Genomic DNA, 17,730 nt, shown 5'->3' with positions numbered 1-17,730 from the left:
TATATTATGTCTACTTGGAGTTTATTACAGACTACCATTTTTATTTTCCACTAGCCGTATATATAGAAATTAATTTAAAATAATTGAAAAAAAAAATTCCAATTGTTTTCAATTGTACAGCGAATTCGACCGTCTACACCATGCCGAATTGGTGCGTGCTGCAGGCTGCTATAAATAAGCAGTTACTTAAATAAAACAGCATATAAACATTTTGACTGATTAAATGATATATACCTACAATAATGATATATTGTCTGTATTTAATAAGACATATACATCAATTATTTCATCGTCAACATGCTCGTGTTATGCCATTGTATTTTGACACTTAATGTGTAGCAGCCTTTACTGTGTACTAAACAGGTGTAGGTGGATAATATTCATCAGCGGTCTTTCTGGATAAATTTCGGGGAAAGCGTTGAGAACATTCACATTCGCCGCCTAAAGCTTTGTTACAACGCCGCAAGTCACTATGGGTACAGAACGTCACGTCCTGTCATGCGCGATGAGGGCCGGTAAACGAAATATCTCGGAAATTTTTGTATGAGCGAAAGAAATTCTCCCCTCGCCCACGAATGTTTGCGGCGCTAATTGGCTCTATCCCCAGCAGGCCCGGCCGATAGCGATCTAGCGCGCCTATAAAAATCGTCGAAATCTTCACCGGCGCCGTTCGCAGCGCCGTAGCGCGGCAGTCGCTGTGAATGAGCCTCGTGACGCCATACGAACTATTCCTCACTCTTCCTTTCCGTTGTCCTCCCGTGAGTGGAACATGTCGCATACTTCTGAACGACGGTAAGTTCGGTCTTTTCTACCTCAACGGCCAGAGGTTTTCGCGTTTCCGCGTCGTCCCGTGATCCCCGCGCGACGGTGGCCGTTGTCTGGTTTCGTGCTCCGTGAAATTCCGCGCGGCGCCGAATTAAAATGCGACCGCGAGAAATAGTGGCCGAGATCGGGACGCACGGGACACGAGACTGACAACATGGCGTGCCATTCGTTTTTGTCACATTGCTCGCGGGAGATTAACGGCGATCGCGAGTGCCGTATCCGCGGGGATGGTCTTAACCTCATCCGGCGGCCGTAACGTGGCGAAAACCGCCCGGACGGACTCGTCCGGGGCCTCCCCGGCGATTCCGCGTTCGAAGTGTGTCCCGACGGCGTGGTCGCAGGGTGAAGCTTTTTTCCCCCCGTGACCGCCACTCGACAGGCCGAACACGTTTTCCCATTGCTCCGGAATTACGTAATGAAATAGCGTTTTTTGCACGGTTTCCGCCGAAAAATCAATCCGGGTGTCCGGGCCCGCGTTCGGGCGCGCACGAGAGCTCCGGGGGAGAAAGAGAGAGAGAGAGAGAGAGAGCATCTCGTGTCTCGCGCACCTCGCTCGTTCGGCAGGAAGCAACACGTTTCGTTTCTCCTTGGCCATGCTTCCGCGTGAGTCACTGTCAAGTTAGTCCGCCAGCTCCGATTCGCACGTACCGAAAACTCGCGGATCCCGATGATCTCGTTCCGTCGTCGTCGTCGTGTTCACATTCGCACGGCGCTCGTAAACGTAAATGGCCGTTAAATTATGCCTTATTTGTGTAGGATTCCGATATATGTATTTCGTCAGATCGATTCAAAACTTCAGCTCTCAAGGTCACGTGGATTTTAAAAGTGATTTGTCATCGTGTCATAATTGTCGTGACTAATATTATAAATTCCCTTACGGGGTGGCGACCGTCTAACTTTTCCCTAAGAGCAGAAATGTGAAAAGTGGGGAGTTTCACATTTTTTATCGTCCGAAAAGTTACACGACGGCCGAAATCGTCGTTAGTTTGCCTGATATTTACCGAACTTTTGCTCCCAGGAAAAGTTATATGACCAGTTGAAATTATGATGTATAATGTTTTAGAGCTTTTATCAAAATAATTCCATAAATTTAATGTTTATCTCTTATTTTGATACAGAAAAATTTACTTAATATTCTTTGATCACATGTTTTTATTGTAAAAGTTATGTTGTGGTAAAATATATCAAATAGATATATTTTTGTTATGATTAGTGTTTTATGATTTATAAGCCTGATTTATCGAAAATTTTTCAATAATCATTAATATTTAAAGTTAACGATATCTTATTTATGTTTCAGAAATGATGATCAATGGCCAGGAGATTCAAAAAATGGCCCTAGTGAAAGTGAGCAACCCACGTACGATGGGCCTCCGGGAATGGACCCTGATGGCATCATCGAGTCCAACTGGGACGTTGTGAGTAAACTAGTCATTGTTTTAATATATCTGAGTGTAACAAAATTCTTTATCATGCTTTCTACTGATGTCATGAAGAATATTTTATCTTGAGATAACATGGTCCGCTCTTTTTTTAGTTAAACTAGCACTAGTTCAAGAAATTTACATACGCGTTGGAGCATATGTAAAGATTCTTATGCTTTGGTATGCATGTATTTCTTGAGCTAATATAGCCAGTTCAGCTAAAAACAAACTGTCAGGCAGTTTTAAATTGAGAATACATTAATTTTCTCTGGAATAATTCAGTGGACATAATACAGATTATATAGGGAAGTTTTAATAAATATGCATTTTTTATGTACTGTATGAATTTAACAAGCAGGAACAATTGCTGCTTGGTTCAAGGAAGTTCCTCGAAATACAATTTGTTATTTCTTTACTGGTTTTTCCACGATTAGCCACGTTATTAGACACAGTTTATAATTTATGGAATTATTGAGATTAATTAGAAAAGTGAAATAATCTTGTTATGTGTTTGTTATGACATTTTTCTAATCTGGATTTCTTTGATTGGTCTGAGTAATCTTTGTCGAATCTTTATCGAATTTACAAGGTTGAAAAAGGTTGAAAAATGAATACATAATACTTCCACGTAAAATGTTGATTATCTGATAATATTTGTACCGAATTATTTTCTAGAAGAGATCTTAACGTATCTTTGTCAACAATTGTATATTTTATGAAATTATATAATTTCGTCACTCGCACACGTACATACACGTACACATACACGTACATAGATATTTTGTGACAGCTTATAAAATGTATACTTTGATACGATTAGGTTGTCGAAAATTTTGATGAAATGAATTTGAAAGAAGAACTATTGCGTGGAATATATGCTTATGGTTTTGAAAAACCGTCGGCAATTCAACAACGTGCCATTTTACCATGCATAAGGGGACTCGATGTCATTGCTCAGGCCCAATCTGGTGAGAAACTCTTCTGCTAATCTGTGATGGCATGTTAATGTATTAGTATATACATGAGCATATATTATACAATATTGTATATTTTGGTATCCGTAGGTACTGGCAAAACTGCGACATTCTCGATATCGATTCTTCAACAAATTGACACTAGTATTAAAGAATGCCAGGCTTTGATCCTCGCACCAACTCGTGAGTTAGCCCAACAAGTAAGCAATTCGTTAGGTGTCCGTTTTAACAAAGAATTCCGTTGAAATCGAGGAAATATGTTTTACTTTACGTGAACTGTAAACGTGATACTCTGATTTCCGTGTAGATCCAAAAGGTCGTTATCGCGCTAGGCGATTTTATGCATGCTGAATGCCACGCGTGTATTGGTGGTACGAATGTACGCGAAGATATGCGTAAATTAGACCAGGGTGTCCACGTGGTAGTTGGCACACCCGGCAGAGTTTACGATATGATCAGTCGAAGAGCGCTACGCGCAAGCAGCATCAAACTGTTTGTCCTGGATGAAGCCGATGAGATGCTGTCGCGAGGATTCAAAGATCAAATCCACGATGTTTTCAAACTATTGCCCAATGAAGTGCAGGTATATGAGAGATATATATTTTTTTCTGAGCATTATAGAGATTCGTTTGATCTACAATTACTATCTAATAGATAATTTTATTTTAATTATTAGAAAGTATCTCTCTCTTTTTTGGACAAGTCCACAAATCGTACAAGACGAAAAAGTTGCGGTATACCTTATAGTAGTCAAGTTAACAAATATATTATAAGATACAGGTGCGTTGTAACAGTGCCATCTTGTCAAACGTATAACTATAAGTTTGACATAAGCTCTGTTACCATCGAATGTGTTCATATATATTTTGTCTGGAAGTAATAGTCGCCTAAAATGCAAACAGTTATCGTGGCATAGCACTCCTAATAATAATCGTTAATGTCCCAAAATGGATTAGTCACTCTTAATATCTCTGTGATAGCAGCAATAATTTACAATAGCTGTTACAGCATGATGCCATTTTATATTGCACACGTATAGTTACTTATATAATAACTTTCAACATACCAATACATACATACCGATTATTTATTTCTTACATCAACATGTAATATCGATTATCACATTGTATCGACACGTGGTTCCTCGCAAATAGTTTTAGCCTTCATCGTCTCTCATACACAACATGATTGTCTCTTCCAGGTTATTCTATTATCTGCCACAATGCCGTCAGATGTTTTGGATGTATCCAAATGCTTTATGAGAAATCCCATTCGTATTTTGGTTAAGAAAGAGGAGCTGACACTTGAAGGAATTAAACAGTTTTTCGTTTACGTTGAACGTGAAGATTGGAAGTTGGAGACTCTTTGCGACCTGTACGATACTCTGAGTATCACTCAGGCTGTTATCTTCTGCAATACGCGCCGCAAAGTAGATTGGTTAACGGAGAGTATGCACAAACGTGACTTTACCGTCTCTGCTATGCATGGCGACATGGAACAGAAGGAACGTGATCTCATTATGAGGCAGTTCCGCACTGGCTCATCCAGAGTTTTGATCACCACCGATCTCCTGGCGCGTGGTATAGATGTGCAGCAAGTGTCGTTGGTCATTAATTATGACTTACCTTCGAATCGTGAAAATTACATTCACAGGTAAATTGTGTGACTATTTAATTTATTTTTTATTATTTAATAATAATTTAATAATAATTATATTTTAATCATATATATTGAGATTAACGGAGTATAATTTATTTGAGCAAAATACAATTTTTAGTCATGAAAGAGGAAATACTATCTATGAAGTAGTAATATATAAATAGAAAAAGAAGAGAGAGATTTCGTATATATTTATAATTTTAATTTGAATAATCAGTGCTGCAGTTTAAGGAAAATCGGATTTTGTATTTCGATGATACGTTAAAAAACACAAGCTGCAGATGTATTTTCAGAAAGTATTGAAAATATTAACGTAACGTCAACCTTAGGGATGTTAGAAATGTATATTTTTATTATGGTTTTATTTCCTCACTAAAATGTTAAAGCTTTGTGTTACTGTTAATATATATGTATAATATATATAAATGTATGAATTCTGATAATTTTTTTTTCCATATCACAGAATTGGTCGTGGTGGTCGTTTTGGTCGTAAAGGTGTGGCCATTAACTTCGTGACAGAAGAGGATAAGAGAACTTTAAAAGACATTGAACAATTCTACAACACTCACATCGATGAGATGCCAATGAATGTCGCTGATTTGATCTAAGCCTCAATTTTATTGGCTATAATTCATTATAATAAAAAAAATAATAAAAAGTAAGTGAAATAAGAAGCTCTCAGCTGATCTCTCATGGTGTGTGAGTATATATACTGAGTGAGTTGATGAACTATATCGCTTATGTAAACGCGATCTACCAAAATATTCCAACATTTTCGTATTCGTTTCGATTTATAATAGTAGATTACGGATATAGCTATCTGTTGCGCTACAGGAGTTAGTAGTACGACATTATTACTATTAGTGTATTACTACTGTTGCCGCTATCGATATTGCTGCTCTGCTATTACTACTATTACTATTATTATTCTTACTATTATCGCTATTAATACTATTATAGACATTACTATTATTACTATATTACCGGTACTGGTCGGGATTATTTTTACTTAGATTTTTAATAATAATATTACAATATAATATATATCACGCTACAGGGTGGCAAGAATAGAACTAAAGTGTGAAGAGCACAGCCCGGTGCAATTTGATTATACTTTATCCCTATTATCGCAACAGGTCAAAGGTTTTACTTTGTCCGGACTTGGTTCACACTTTTATCCCGTCGCAAGTCCAATGGTTGTCATAGAGATCTTGAAGTTTTTCCTTTTGAAACTTTTTAATCCACCTATTTCCCCCCAAGATATTTCGAACTGGATGATTCGGTCTATATTCAACATTTTTTGTTCGATGCTTTTGTCACCACGATTACAACTCGTTTGTCTAGGCAGAGGTTTAGTTGGGTATTGGAAGGGATACTTTAATCACAAGCGTTGTCGCAGAAGATGTACATTCAAGCTTAGATAATATGAATTTTTGTATATCCTAAATCCCCCAGGTGCACACCTTCATATTAAATAAAGTGTTTGATCTTTTGAGAATGTGGTCTTTGTTATTACGATCTTTATTGTATTTTTTTTTTTTTCATTGAATACACAATCCAATTTCACAATGAAAACCCTGAATGGACAAACTGTGTACGAGTGAGAGATTCTTAAGTGCTCCGCTGTGCGTTATATCACCGTGAACGGACTCCGCGTTGGGGATAAGTTTTACGGTTTATATACCGAAAAAGTTCTCACAGTTCTTTTTATTTGTATTTGCAGGCAGTTTTGGGCAGTCCAGACGTGGGCGAGATATTTTTGGAAATAAAGACCAGATTTCCTGATTCAAAATAGAAGTTTTGTAAATCGATTACCTCTCTAAACTCCTGCTTCTCATGGGCTCTGACACTATATGTATTTTCTTTACCTTTTTTTTATATTTTTACACTTTTTATTAATAATTGGCTTGGAAATATTATTCGTTAGATTTATCAATGTGAGAAATTTTCTGTAAACATTCTTTATTATCATCATTTGCAAGTTTTCGTGCACGAAACTTATCAATATCAGATGAAATAAAAAAAAAATATATATATATATATTGTGAGAACTTTTGTATCGTGTCTTTATGATTAAAAATATTACGATACGTACTCTATCATCGTCATTAATCGTAAATTTGCAAAAGCGTTAGTAATGGTTTTCGAAAATTTGAGGAAATAGCAAGAGTAGAGTCTATAAATGCTTCAGATGCGATGTAATCACAGATTTCTGATTGCATTACACCATTGCTCGCATAATGCGACTTTATGGCAATGCGGTTCTTTCTCGAATTTCCGAAAACTAGTCATTAAAAATTCTGTAAATATTATAAATGGATCTTGACAGAATGGACTATTGTGTGTTTATTGTATTTATATATATAAATATTATTTATGACTAAAATGAGTATATAAACTGGATATAATAAACTTGTCATTTACATATATTTATTGTATCGTCAAAGAAAATACCATTAAGTGAACTGAGTGAACAAGCATATTATATACAAAATTAAGGAGTGGTAACTGGAAAATTCTAGTTTTATAATCATTTGTAGCTTATCAATATTAAGTAAAAAACGAGTTATTGTTAGGAATTGCATGATATACGAGAAAATAAATTTCGTGAAAATAAGTATAATTCCTTGTGTGTATAGAGAATCAAGTTTATTCGTAATGTAAAGGTTCTTAAACCAAATATGCGTGATTATACGTTTCCATAATTCGTATCGTAAGTGTTTGATCTTAAATGTTTGGAGTACGTTAATTCAAATAAGAATTTATAAGGCATTCTGTATATTTCACTAGTTATGCATGAAAAATTATGAAAAGACTATTTTTCTTTCTAAAAATTTTCCTCTAATCCTTCTGAGTTCCAGCTCAATTTATTTCAATTCATGTGTGGGCAGTATAATATATCGATTCTCGAAACTTCTTGTTTGAGTAATCGATTTTGGGAATTGTATTATTTTATCGATATTTTTTACGCGCTTTCTATTTTATTAAGCCTATATCAGACTATGGATTGGGGATTGAGATTGAATTTAATTTAGCTAAGTTAACTGAACTCGAGTTTAGTGAAATTTAGTGAATTTTGCACTGATTAATCAAATTTCAATTCAATCTCAATCTCCAATCCGTAGTCTGATACAGGCTTTAGATCTCTTCTTCTTAAGGTGTGTTCCACTTAACATTCGTAAAGATTGCGACTATTGGTCTACAATGTCCAATCATATTGGTCGAATTGCCAAATTGTCGAATTGACCAATGCGACTCGACATTCTTGGGATAACTTATTTCGTCATCGTTGTAGCATTTAAAAAGAACGCATTCTAGTAGGTTATGTATATTTATTCTGTAAAACGTGTTTGTTGCATGTGTACGTATTTTTACGGTAATTTTTGAAAGTTACAATAAAAATATACACATTAGACATCATGTCTAAGCGTCCAGAACGTATGGCACCACCTGAGGTGGTAAGTATTTTGTTTTATAAATGTGTAATTTAGAATAAATAAATTGTATAGTATTTTTAAAGTTGAAGAATATAACAAGTGTGTGCTATTTGAATATATAATAAAGTTCTTTATATGATCACAAACTATATTAATAAATTAATGAAGAGGTTAATTTGATATATCTTTCTCGCGACAGTATTATAATGAAACAGAAGCCAAGAAGTACACTCAAAGGTATATCTTTATAAAATTTTACATATAACTATATATTTTTGATGATATTAATAAAATAAATATATTTGCAGCTCCCGTATGATAGATATTCAAGTACAAATGTCTGAACGTGCTATAGAACTTCTTGTATTACCTGAAGACCAGAGTTGTTTACTCTTAGATATTGGCTGCGGCTCAGGTCTAAGTGGCAGTGTGCTAGAAGATCAGGGACATGTATGGATAGGTGTTGATATTTCTTCAGCTATGCTTGGTAAATATTTCAATTGCACTACAATATGTTTTATTTAATATAATTTGTGTGTTAAATGATGTCAAAATATTTCATTATTATATGTGATTATAATATCCACTTTTAATTTTGCTTGTAATTATATATAATGTATTTCATATTTTACAGATGTAGCTAAAGAAAGAGAAACGGACGGTGACTTGATCTTAGGGGATATAGGTCAAGGAATGCCATTTAGAGCCGGTGCGTTTGATGGTGCTGTTAGTGTTTCTGCATTACAATGGTTGTGTTATGCAGACAAAGCTTCACACAATCCTGTTAAACGTTTATATCATTTCTTCTCAACATTGTTTGCATGTCTGTCGAGAAACGCAAGAGCTGTATTGCAGTTCTATCCAGAGAACAGTAAGCAAATTGAGTTAGTTACTACTCAAGCTACAAAAGCTGGTTTCTTTGGCGGCGTGGTCATAGATTTTCCAAATAGTACAAAAGCAAAGAAAATATTTTTGGTCTTAATGACCGGTGGTGCAGTTGCTCTCCCAAAAGCACTAGGTACAGAAAGTGACAACCAGAATGTAGCTTATACATCAAAAAGGTATGATCCTTATGTCTATATTATTTGGTAATTTACAATTAAAGCTATACTATTAATTTCACGTGTATTTAGTATATTTATTTTACATTTTATTTTATTAAAACAAAGATCTTGTACAAATCTTATATTACAGGGAGTATATAAAGAAAGCCAGGGGTAAACCATTAAAGAAGAGTAGGGAGTGGATTATAGAGAAAAAGGAAAGACGGCGGCGGCAAGGAAAAGAAGTTAGGGATGATTCAAAGTATACTGGACGAAAGAGATGTGGGCGATTCTGAACTATATAATTGTTTTAATTTTTAGATATTATTATTTTTTAAATAAAGTTTATAATACAATTAATCTCGACTTCATTCAATACTACTCGAAGATGATTTAGATGTGATAAAATATTTTAATGATATATTGTTTAAATTCACAACATAAACTGTGAAATGCTCTTTTGCATTTCACGAGGTAATACTTTTTCTAGTTCTTCATGATCCAACCATTGATACTTTACGTTATCCGTAATATCTCCATCAACATATTTTGCTAAAAAATAAAATATTTTAGCACCACAGCTTTCTTTTTCCTGAAGCTTCCGAGGATATTTGTATTTGTAAAATCCAATGGGTGCGTTTCCATAAAACTTTACTTTTATTTTAGTACCACATTCATTTTGCAGTACTCTTTCTGCTGTCTAGAAAAATAAAATAAAATATTAATGTATGATAAAGTCATTTTTTATCTTTTCTAAAGTAACATATGTATGTAAAATTGTATAAAAAAAATTTATACTTGTCTCATGGTTTCTCCTTCCTGTCGAATACCCTGGGGAGGTATCCAATAATGTTTATCGCCAATCTTTTGATGTACCAATAAAAGTAAATTTTTGTCCAATTTACGTTTTAACGATGATGTTTCATTTTGTTCATCAAATTCTAAAAATTATGTATAAATAAATTATTTATTATAGCTTATACAAACTATATAATATGTAACATATAAGTATGATACATACAATTTTTTAAAATTTTGATAGATAAATAAGCTTTTATATAGTAGATACATATATATAATTTGTTTTATAACTATATCATTATATAATGTTGGTTTTCAAAGATATTCTGTAAGATTTTCTATTGTACTATGTTATTGAAAACAATAATAACATACATACTTGTAATTCTTGGGGCAAATTTAAAATTTTTTAGTTCTTCTAGGTTGCTATCTTCAAATTCCTGTGCAGTCTGTATCAAAATAGTTTCCATATCCATATCACTTTTTGTTATCTTTGACTGATTCTCTTCTCTTTCTTTCTTCAATTCATGATCATTTTTTAGACTATCTTCAAACTCAATTTTCCTTAACATATTATAAAATTTTAATTCTATTTCTTGCATTGATTGTACTGTAATTGGATGACGTTCCAGACAGACAGAACTATATAAATCCCATTTTTTAATGACTGGAGCAGTGGAAAACATTTGAGTATTTTGATACTGAATCACATTAGGACATATTGCAACAGCTTTTCTCGATGTACCTGTATAAAATATACATTATTGTATATTGTAATATGTATAAAATATACATTATTGTATATTGTAATATGCATATGTTATATGTGATTACAAACATGTGTAATCAATCTCATAGTTTTCAGAGATTAACAATCAAGATATTAATTTACTTTACAACTTTTTAAAGTCAAATTTTTTGCATGTTCTAATAATTCTTTCTTACCTAATAAGATTTGATGTAAGTTATACGATCTGGAAAATCTCAAAGTTTGTTTGAACATTTTTAAATATATTTCTTGATAACCTAGAACGCAAGTAGAATCAATGATATTATTAGAGAATAGAGAAAGTAATTCACAATATCATTATCAATCTGTTTTGCTTTATTTAATCTATTAAGAAATTGTTTTGTGTGATTAACAATATTAAATATAAAAAAAAGCTACGTTTGATATAAATAAATTTCTGTTCGTTCAATTGGTTCAATTCCTAAGTCTCCACTACGAGCCGCTACTGTTGACATCGACAAATGGAGATCATACAGTCAGTACAGGCCTTCACACATGAGGTCTGTTCGTTTTCGCTGCATCGCTGAACTAGTGCAATAAGTTAAAGTGAGAAAACATATACTTATCTCGCTTCAACTTATTGCACTAGTTCAGCGGTGCAGCGGAAACGAACAGACCTATAAATTGCCGTAAAGGACATTTTACGATGCAAACGTTTCATCCTCATTTGCGAACAAAATATACTTGTCTCATGCTAAGGGAGAATTCACACCTTGATAGAAAAGCAGATATCCAATCAAAATTCGCTGGTAGTAAGCAGTAGATAAAGCAGAAACTGTCGACTACCAGCACGAGTTCTGATTGGCTATTGTTTTTCTGCCTTATGCTTTTCTGCCAAGGTGTGAATTCTCCTTAATGTATTGCATCAGTTCAGCAGTGCAGCTAAAAAGAACAGACCACTTGTTACCTACTGAGAAGAGTTAATATTCGCCACGTAGTTTGTTCACGTTTAATAAACATGGAGGCGCTTCCTATACGCGGATCAAGTCAAATTGTCCCATGATCTCTGTTTTTCTTCTCTCTAATGTAACCTAACCTAACAAAGTGTCTTACGAAATTTTTCAAATTATTAGCTACGCAATATAAAGTTCTAACGTGCGGAACTTTGATTTCGGTTGAAAACAATCATAATCATATTATTTTCCTGAGATAATTGGATATTACGAGAATTCGTCTCGGGGAATTGTGCTATTCATATATATATATATATATATATATATATGAATATATAATGTGTATATACATACACACATACACACAGATACACACACATTCGTCATATACTGAGTTCAACTTTTATTGTATTTCTGTACAAGTTACATTGGAAAGAACCAATGAAAAGTGATGATCGCGACCGATGATGTAAAGGACGAGAACGACTCGTCGAAGCTCTCAGTATCGAAAATGGCGGCGAAGAGTGGTGGCCAGGATGAGTGGCCTGCGTTATTAAAGCCGATAATAGGAACTTCACGTTCACTTAATAAAAATGACGTTCTCGGGCTCGCAAAGAGTATCCTCAAGAGGTAAGTATAATTTCCCATCGATCATGCGTGCACGCTGAAACGATCGTTTCGACGATGTTGAAAATATGTCCCTCCGGTGACAATACGGAAATGGATGCCTGTCATCGCTCGAGCCTGTTCGAATAACCGTGGCCTATTCCTTTCAACTGTATAGCTGACATTCATTTTTTACTTTACAGCGAGAATAAGTTTTTTTCCCACGAGGAGCAATATGACACTTTTTTCACGGTTGCCGCTGTGTTATCCGCGGATTATATTAGCGCTTGCGCAAGTTCGTGTAAGTAATACCGTATATTCTCGTTTGCATAAGTGTATAAAAACACTTGCGTAAGTAATAATGTAAGCAGTTTCTTTCTTGGAAGCTACATTTGTGTATAGATTCCTCTTTTTTTTCTTTATTGTATCGAACGTTATGTATCCTACGTAACTTTTGTATATAGAATAGCTTGAAATACTTGAGAAATATACTTGAGAAGTATATTTATTTATAGTTTCATTTGTCTATACAAAAGATAATGTTGTATTAAGTCTCGCGAAATCCTTTCCAGTTGCCAAGTGTCAAATACCTATCGCTTATCAAGCATGCAAAGTCTTGCTCACACTTTTTGTGGAAAAGCTGCAGCAGCAGCAAGCTCAATCAGATACCACGCAGACTGTTTTGACCACAAAGCAGTTATTGCTGCCGATACGTGCATTATGTACGGGACAGTCTCTCCTCTCATCAGCAGAGGAAGTAGCTCTTATTACCACGATAAAAAGTGCCAAGGTACCACCTTCCTCGAAACCGTTACCTGTAGGAAAAGAAAAAGAATCGTCTCAACAGTCTGTAAAAGAATCTATGCGGTCTCGCTGTGATTTATCCACCAGCATCCTTGAGCAATTGACAATGCCATTGCAAGACTTTTCTTCATCTTTGATTCTTGCTAGTGAAAGTCCCACGGATGGTGCAAATAAAAATACCAATGGCACCGCAAGTGAGACCCATTCTGACACTAAGGTTTGTATATTTCATATAGAAATAAATATCCCTTTATGATCGTGTACAATATATCTCTGTTTTGACTATTAATCCTGAGTAAATTATATATTTTTCTATTAGGTATTTAATACTTCCGTCATTGTTACTTGCACTAAAGTATGTTTGTACTAGCAGAACAAGATAATAGAATTGGAGAGACTGAAAGTATATTTCATTACAGATGATGTTTATTGCCAATAATATAAGCACACTACAAAATATGGGAGCGGGCGATATTCTATTGGATATGTGTCTAAATCTTCCACACTTGTCACGCTATACACGAAAGTATCAAGCATATTTATCTAAAAAAGGATTCAGCTTGCCTGCCAATGCATCTGAGGCACACACTATAAGGCACAATCTACACTCTGTTGTTAGCGACATTAATATTGTACATAATGTGATGTCACTTCCAATACTTGAACCTTTAACACCTCAGAAATTAGAAAAATTGTCACTACTGACTATGTCTTGCCTGTACTGTTCAATTGCAAATGCAACAGCATCAAGCATAGTTGGCATAACTAATGCTGTATCACCTAAATGTAGTACAAATACCACCGGAAATAATCAAGCCAATCAGAATACGAAAACCACCGACGAGGAGTACGACACTCTAGCAATTACGGTCGTTGAGAAGAGTCTAGAAATATTTGGACAAGTATCAAATGTTATTAAAAATAGCACACGCGCAGGAGGACATGTAAGTATTTTATTAGCTATCTTCCTAACATTATTATCACTTTCTTATCTTCTTAATGATAAAATTAACTATGTATTTCTTTTTTTTCAGATTTTGCAAAATCACTTGCTTATTGGTGTGTGGCTCCTAGTCGCTGGATTGCAAGCACAGTTAACTGTTAGTAGTTTTGCTGCAGACAAAGGGAAAGATGAAAAAGGGAAGTCGCCCAGTAAAGCTCGGGATGCAAGTGGACGTGTGAATCTTATGAAAGTGTAATTATACGATTTTATATTGCATCGTATGTACTACTGGAACTATTATACACACTCGCACATTTTCTTGCAATTGGGAAGAATATTTCACGAATTAATATATTTCATGATTCAAGAATTCATTTCAGTTTGTTTATACGATGATCGAAATAAACGAAATATTTTTACGTAATAACAGGCAACAGGGATTTGGCGTGCTGTCAGTGGCATTAGCATCACACTCACTGAACTTGATGAGCGCACTTCTCGAAGATGTATCTATCGAGGCCAATTCCGACCTGGTCGTGGCAGTTCCAGAACCAGCGCCATTGGATATCTTGTCTACTGCTACTGCGTTGCAAAGAGCAGTAACCTTTTTACAAGCGGTGCCCTTAAATCATCTGCTCTTTTATCTGGCTACTATCAGTTACAGAAAGGTGCCGGAATCATTTTGCGTGCATTTATATCTTTTACACAGATAAAAGGTAACATATCACGTGTACATTCCATTTGTTGTAGGCTTGTACACTGAAGAGAGTGCAAAAGCATCCTTTGGAAGGAGATGCATTGAGTCAATCGGATTCTACCACATACTATGAAGATCTTCTGAGTTGTTCAGAGAACTCCACTGATGAGGGTAATGTTACATATCCGTCTAATATATCTCATGCATTTTGTATGTTTTAATACTCGATAAATATCTTGTTTGTAAAGAGTGAAGAGTATGCGTACATTGGTATAACCAATATTAGAAGCTAATTTCAAAGTATCTACGTATATTTAATTTATATGTGCAGTATATGAACTTTGATGCAACATCAACATTAAAGTATGCAATACAAATCGTTCGCACGCTGATAATTTTATTAACGTACCGATATATATTTACTATGTATAGAACAAACTCTCTTGTTATGTCGGTAGAGGAGGACAGCGAACCTATTTTGGGACTGTGGTTTGAAGAAACCATTGCTCCATCGGACGAAACTTCCACAAATACCAATAAAGAAACAAATAATGAAGCAAGCGCGGAACGTACCACCACCACCACTATCGTTCCCGATAATCGTGAGCCGCATGGTGTATGTTTTCCAATATTTTCCATAATTATTTCATTAAGTTGATCGAACATATACATTGCACGCAACGGACATACACTGCGAGTCTGTTGATGATAATTATATAGATTATTGTATTTCAATTATTAAGAATTCCCCTTTCTTTCACAGTACATTTCACTTGCGACGAAGATATTCCAATTTATGAATAAGTATTTAATCGGGAGCAGAAGCACATACGTTCGTGAATATGTGGTTAACGGTTTGGTTGAGCAGCAAATGGTTATATTGGCAGCAATTATAAGAGATCTGGATCACGAAACAGCTAGAACAGAAACAGGTGGGTTTATGTAGAAATACTGTTTGCTCTCATTTTATATCAAGAATTGCATTTGCACTGTCGTACGTTCCTTTCGGTGCGTGCGTGCGTGTGCTCTACATGACAAAATTTATACTTTCAGGCACAATTTCAGCATTTTATGGTGCTACATTGGGCGCTATGTACTCGGAATTTTCTCAAGCTCTGAGTCGTTATACGCACAACCTGCTTGCGTGGAATACTCTGAGCGAAGCACTTCAAAACACCTTACTTCAGCACTTGGGCGTGAGTCCTTGGTCTACCGAAAACAGTAGTTCAACCACTTGGCCCCTTCAAGTATATCCGCGAACTCTCAGCGTACTGGCACAGGTTACGATTATTCACTTAAATTGTTGCGTTAAAACTAATTAAAAATATTTTTTTTAACCATCTGATTTGTACACTTAAATTTTTGTTTTTGTAATTAGGTGCTTTTGCTGAAGCCTCAGTTAGAAAGAGAAGCTGCGTGTATAAGCATATGGCATCGGCTGGTGACAACTATGGTTGAGAATGTGTGTAATCCTCAATCTACGTACGAAGCTGAGAACGAAGGTACAGAAAGTTCACTGGAACATCTACTCATGGTTGTTGATACATACAATTGCACAGCTATTAATCTAACACATGTGGAAATTACATGACTTTCATCACTTTCACAACACTTGATTCTTCATTGCTGGAACATTAATTAACTGATGTATGTTTGCAGATTTAAACGTGGAACACGCCCAGTTAGTTCTCTTCCTGTTTCATTCTCTGAATTTGATGCAGAAGAAGTCAGTGTTACTTGTGACCGGAAGTGGTGCGGTGCGTTGCAGCGAAGCGGTCAAAACACCGATGAAGGATTCGCAGTTGTTGCACTTGTCCCGATTGCTGCTATTACTCGAGTATATGATGAAACATCTGTATGACGCGCACCCAGTATTACTCGAACAAGTAAGATACACGTGCTCGTTTACGTACGTCTGCCGCGCGGCGTATTTGTATATGAATTTCTCTCGTGAAAGAATGCATTCGATAATTCCTTAATTATAATTATTCCGCGATACTTCTAATCATTGTGTTCATTTATCATTTGCTCATGTTTCATTACGATTGCCCTGATACTGTTGTAATGCGGAATCGATCTATCGAATGCTAGATTAAGAATACTGGTCAGTACGACCGGAGCAAGGCAACAGGGCCACCAGTGTGAAAGTGTCACCTGAGTGGTAGTATACTTCTTGCGATATACTTATATTGCTTATTAAAATTTTAATTGTTACAAAACGATAATTTCATTTGTGTCTAATTTTCCCTTCATTGGTACACTCACAGGTACAGTGGAATCTGTTCTCTGCTACAAGCTTAGTATACGATACAAAAGATGGAAATAAACAGACTAGCAGGGCTTTCACTCCTTGGGTAGAAATAGAGGATAATTATCGCAAATACGGCTCGCAGGATGAATTTTCAATGAAACCGCGATTTTATAATTTATCGAGAACAGACTTTAATAACCAGGATACACCGAAATTGGACGGATTGGTAAGTATATTTGAATCCATCGTTACGAAGGAAACATGAGCCAATTTTTTCAAAAACAGGTCTTGCCATGAAACATTGCACCTTTCTATTGCAGTTACTTCTTTCGATTTACAACAATAAAGACAAACCGTGCAGCTATTTTTAACCAGCCATTTAAAATTTGTCTTCAAACTCGAGGGCTCCGCTATGGAGACAATGCAAATAACTTTCAGTTCATAACATAAGGACAAAGACAAATCGTAAAAACTATTTTGTATAGGATATTTCGCTCTTGCTATTTGCATTTGAGTTTGAAGAGTTTGAAGACAAATTTTAAATGGCTCCGCTCCGGAGCCCTCGAGTGCAAAGGGTTAATAT

General features: G+C 35.3%; 4 protein-coding genes across 9 annotated transcripts in view; 3 read left to right on the top strand and 1 right to left on the bottom strand.

Moving 5' to 3' along the window:
* Window positions 1-684: 684 nt before the first annotated feature.
* LOC106746580 (eukaryotic initiation factor 4A-I) lies at window positions 685-6,976 on the top strand. Its single transcript, XM_014623320.1, has 8 exons — window positions 685-792; window positions 2,126-2,243; window positions 3,070-3,217; window positions 3,314-3,423; window positions 3,531-3,806; window positions 4,425-4,876; window positions 5,346-5,540; window positions 6,606-6,976. Exons 1-7 carry the CDS (start codon window positions 770-772, stop codon window positions 5,488-5,490), a joined length of 1,272 nt encoding a protein of 423 aa, XP_014478806.1. The 5' UTR covers window positions 685-769; the 3' UTR covers window positions 5,491-5,540; window positions 6,606-6,976.
* A 977-nt stretch (window positions 6,977-7,953) lies between these two features.
* Window positions 7,954-9,722, top strand: LOC106746530 (probable 18S rRNA (guanine-N(7))-methyltransferase). The gene is made up of 5 exons (XM_014623203.1): window positions 7,954-8,340; window positions 8,519-8,556; window positions 8,628-8,806; window positions 8,954-9,380; window positions 9,514-9,722. Exons 1-5 carry the CDS (start codon window positions 8,302-8,304, stop codon window positions 9,656-9,658), a joined length of 828 nt encoding a protein of 275 aa, XP_014478689.1. The 5' UTR covers window positions 7,954-8,301; the 3' UTR covers window positions 9,659-9,722.
* Window positions 9,723-9,754: 32 nt separating this feature from the next.
* LOC106746529 (39S ribosomal protein L46, mitochondrial) lies at window positions 9,755-11,415 on the bottom strand. 2 transcript variants are annotated; one of them, XM_014623202.1, is made up of 5 exons: window positions 11,332-11,415; window positions 11,109-11,189; window positions 10,543-10,908; window positions 10,161-10,303; window positions 9,755-10,062 (listed from the first exon to the last, which is right to left on the bottom strand). In XM_014623202.1, the coding sequence occupies exons 2-5, from the start codon at window positions 11,164-11,166 to the stop codon at window positions 9,796-9,798; spliced, it is 834 nt and encodes a 277-aa protein (XP_014478688.1). In that variant the 5' UTR covers window positions 11,167-11,189; window positions 11,332-11,415; the 3' UTR covers window positions 9,755-9,795. The 2 variants fall into 2 exon arrangements, with proteins under 2 accessions (XP_014478688.1, XP_014478687.1); XM_014623201.1 differs by having other exon boundaries at window positions 11,109-11,409.
* A 494-nt stretch (window positions 11,416-11,909) lies between these two features.
* LOC106746559 (protein purity of essence) overlaps window positions 11,910-17,730 on the top strand; it is a 29,481-nt gene continuing 23,660 nt past the window's right edge. For 3 of the 5 annotated variants that reach the window (XM_014623275.1, XM_014623273.1, XM_014623276.1), the window contains exons 1-14: window positions 11,911-11,979; window positions 12,270-12,476; window positions 12,656-12,753; window positions 13,025-13,473; window positions 13,676-14,200; window positions 14,291-14,451; window positions 14,630-14,867; window positions 14,950-15,067; window positions 15,355-15,512; window positions 15,660-15,828; window positions 15,950-16,176; window positions 16,275-16,398; window positions 16,556-16,782; window positions 17,164-17,373. In XM_014623275.1, coding sequence (XP_014478761.1) covers window positions 12,298-12,476; window positions 12,656-12,753; window positions 13,025-13,473; window positions 13,676-14,200; window positions 14,291-14,451; window positions 14,630-14,867; window positions 14,950-15,067; window positions 15,355-15,512; window positions 15,660-15,828; window positions 15,950-16,176; window positions 16,275-16,398; window positions 16,556-16,782; window positions 17,164-17,373 — 2,883 coding nt within the window. In that variant the 5' untranslated portion in view covers window positions 11,911-11,979; window positions 12,270-12,297. Of the gene's footprint in view, window positions 11,980-12,269; window positions 12,477-12,655; window positions 12,754-13,024; window positions 13,474-13,675; window positions 14,201-14,290; window positions 14,452-14,629; window positions 14,868-14,949; window positions 15,068-15,354; window positions 15,513-15,659; window positions 15,829-15,949; window positions 16,177-16,274; window positions 16,399-16,555; window positions 16,783-17,163; window positions 17,374-17,730 lie in introns of all 5 variants that reach the window. The other 2 variants (XM_014623274.1, XM_014623272.1) reach the window with 1 other exon arrangement.

The sequence above is a fragment of the Dinoponera quadriceps genome, unplaced genomic scaffold, assembly GCF_001313825.1.
Source record: "Dinoponera quadriceps isolate SergipeBrazil2010 unplaced genomic scaffold, ASM131382v1 scaffold1573, whole genome shotgun sequence".
Classification (NCBI taxonomy): Eukaryota; Metazoa; Arthropoda; class Insecta; order Hymenoptera; family Formicidae; genus Dinoponera; species Dinoponera quadriceps.
This window is presented reverse-complemented; position numbering and strand designations above follow the sequence as displayed.

What these genes read in the sequence shown, in the direction of transcription:
- LOC106746530 (XM_014623203.1), top strand. Translation starts at nt 8,302, where the DNA reads ATGTCTAAGCGTCCAGAACGTATGGCACCACCTGAGGTG. An exon ending in GCCAAGAAGTACACTCAAAG is followed by an intron (nt 8,557 to 8,627) that starts GTATATCTTTAT and finishes ATATATTTGCAG; the next exon opens with CTCCCGTATGATAGATATTC. An exon ending in TATTTCTTCAGCTATGCTTG is followed by an intron (nt 8,807 to 8,953) that starts GTAAATATTTCA and finishes CATATTTTACAG; the next exon opens with ATGTAGCTAAAGAAAGAGAA.
- LOC106746529 (XM_014623202.1), bottom strand. Translation starts at nt 11,166, where the DNA reads ATGTTCAAACAAACTTTGAGATTTTCCAGATCGTATAACTTACATCAA. An exon ending in CTTACATCAAATCTTATTAG is followed by an intron (nt 10,909 to 11,108) that starts GTAAGAAAGAAT and finishes TATTTTATACAG; the next exon opens with GTACATCGAGAAAAGCTGTT. An exon ending in AAGGAGAAACCATGAGACAA is followed by an intron (nt 10,063 to 10,160) that starts GTATAAATTTTT and finishes TTATTTTTCTAG; the next exon opens with ACAGCAGAAAGAGTACTGCA.
- LOC106746580 (XM_014623320.1), top strand. Translation starts at nt 770, where the DNA reads ATGTCGCATACTTCTGAACGACG. An exon ending in TCGCATACTTCTGAACGACG is followed by an intron (nt 793 to 2,125) that starts GTAAGTTCGGTC and finishes TTTATGTTTCAG; the next exon opens with AAATGATGATCAATGGCCAG. An exon ending in TATTGCCCAATGAAGTGCAG is followed by an intron (nt 3,807 to 4,424) that starts GTATATGAGAGA and finishes TGTCTCTTCCAG; the next exon opens with GTTATTCTATTATCTGCCAC.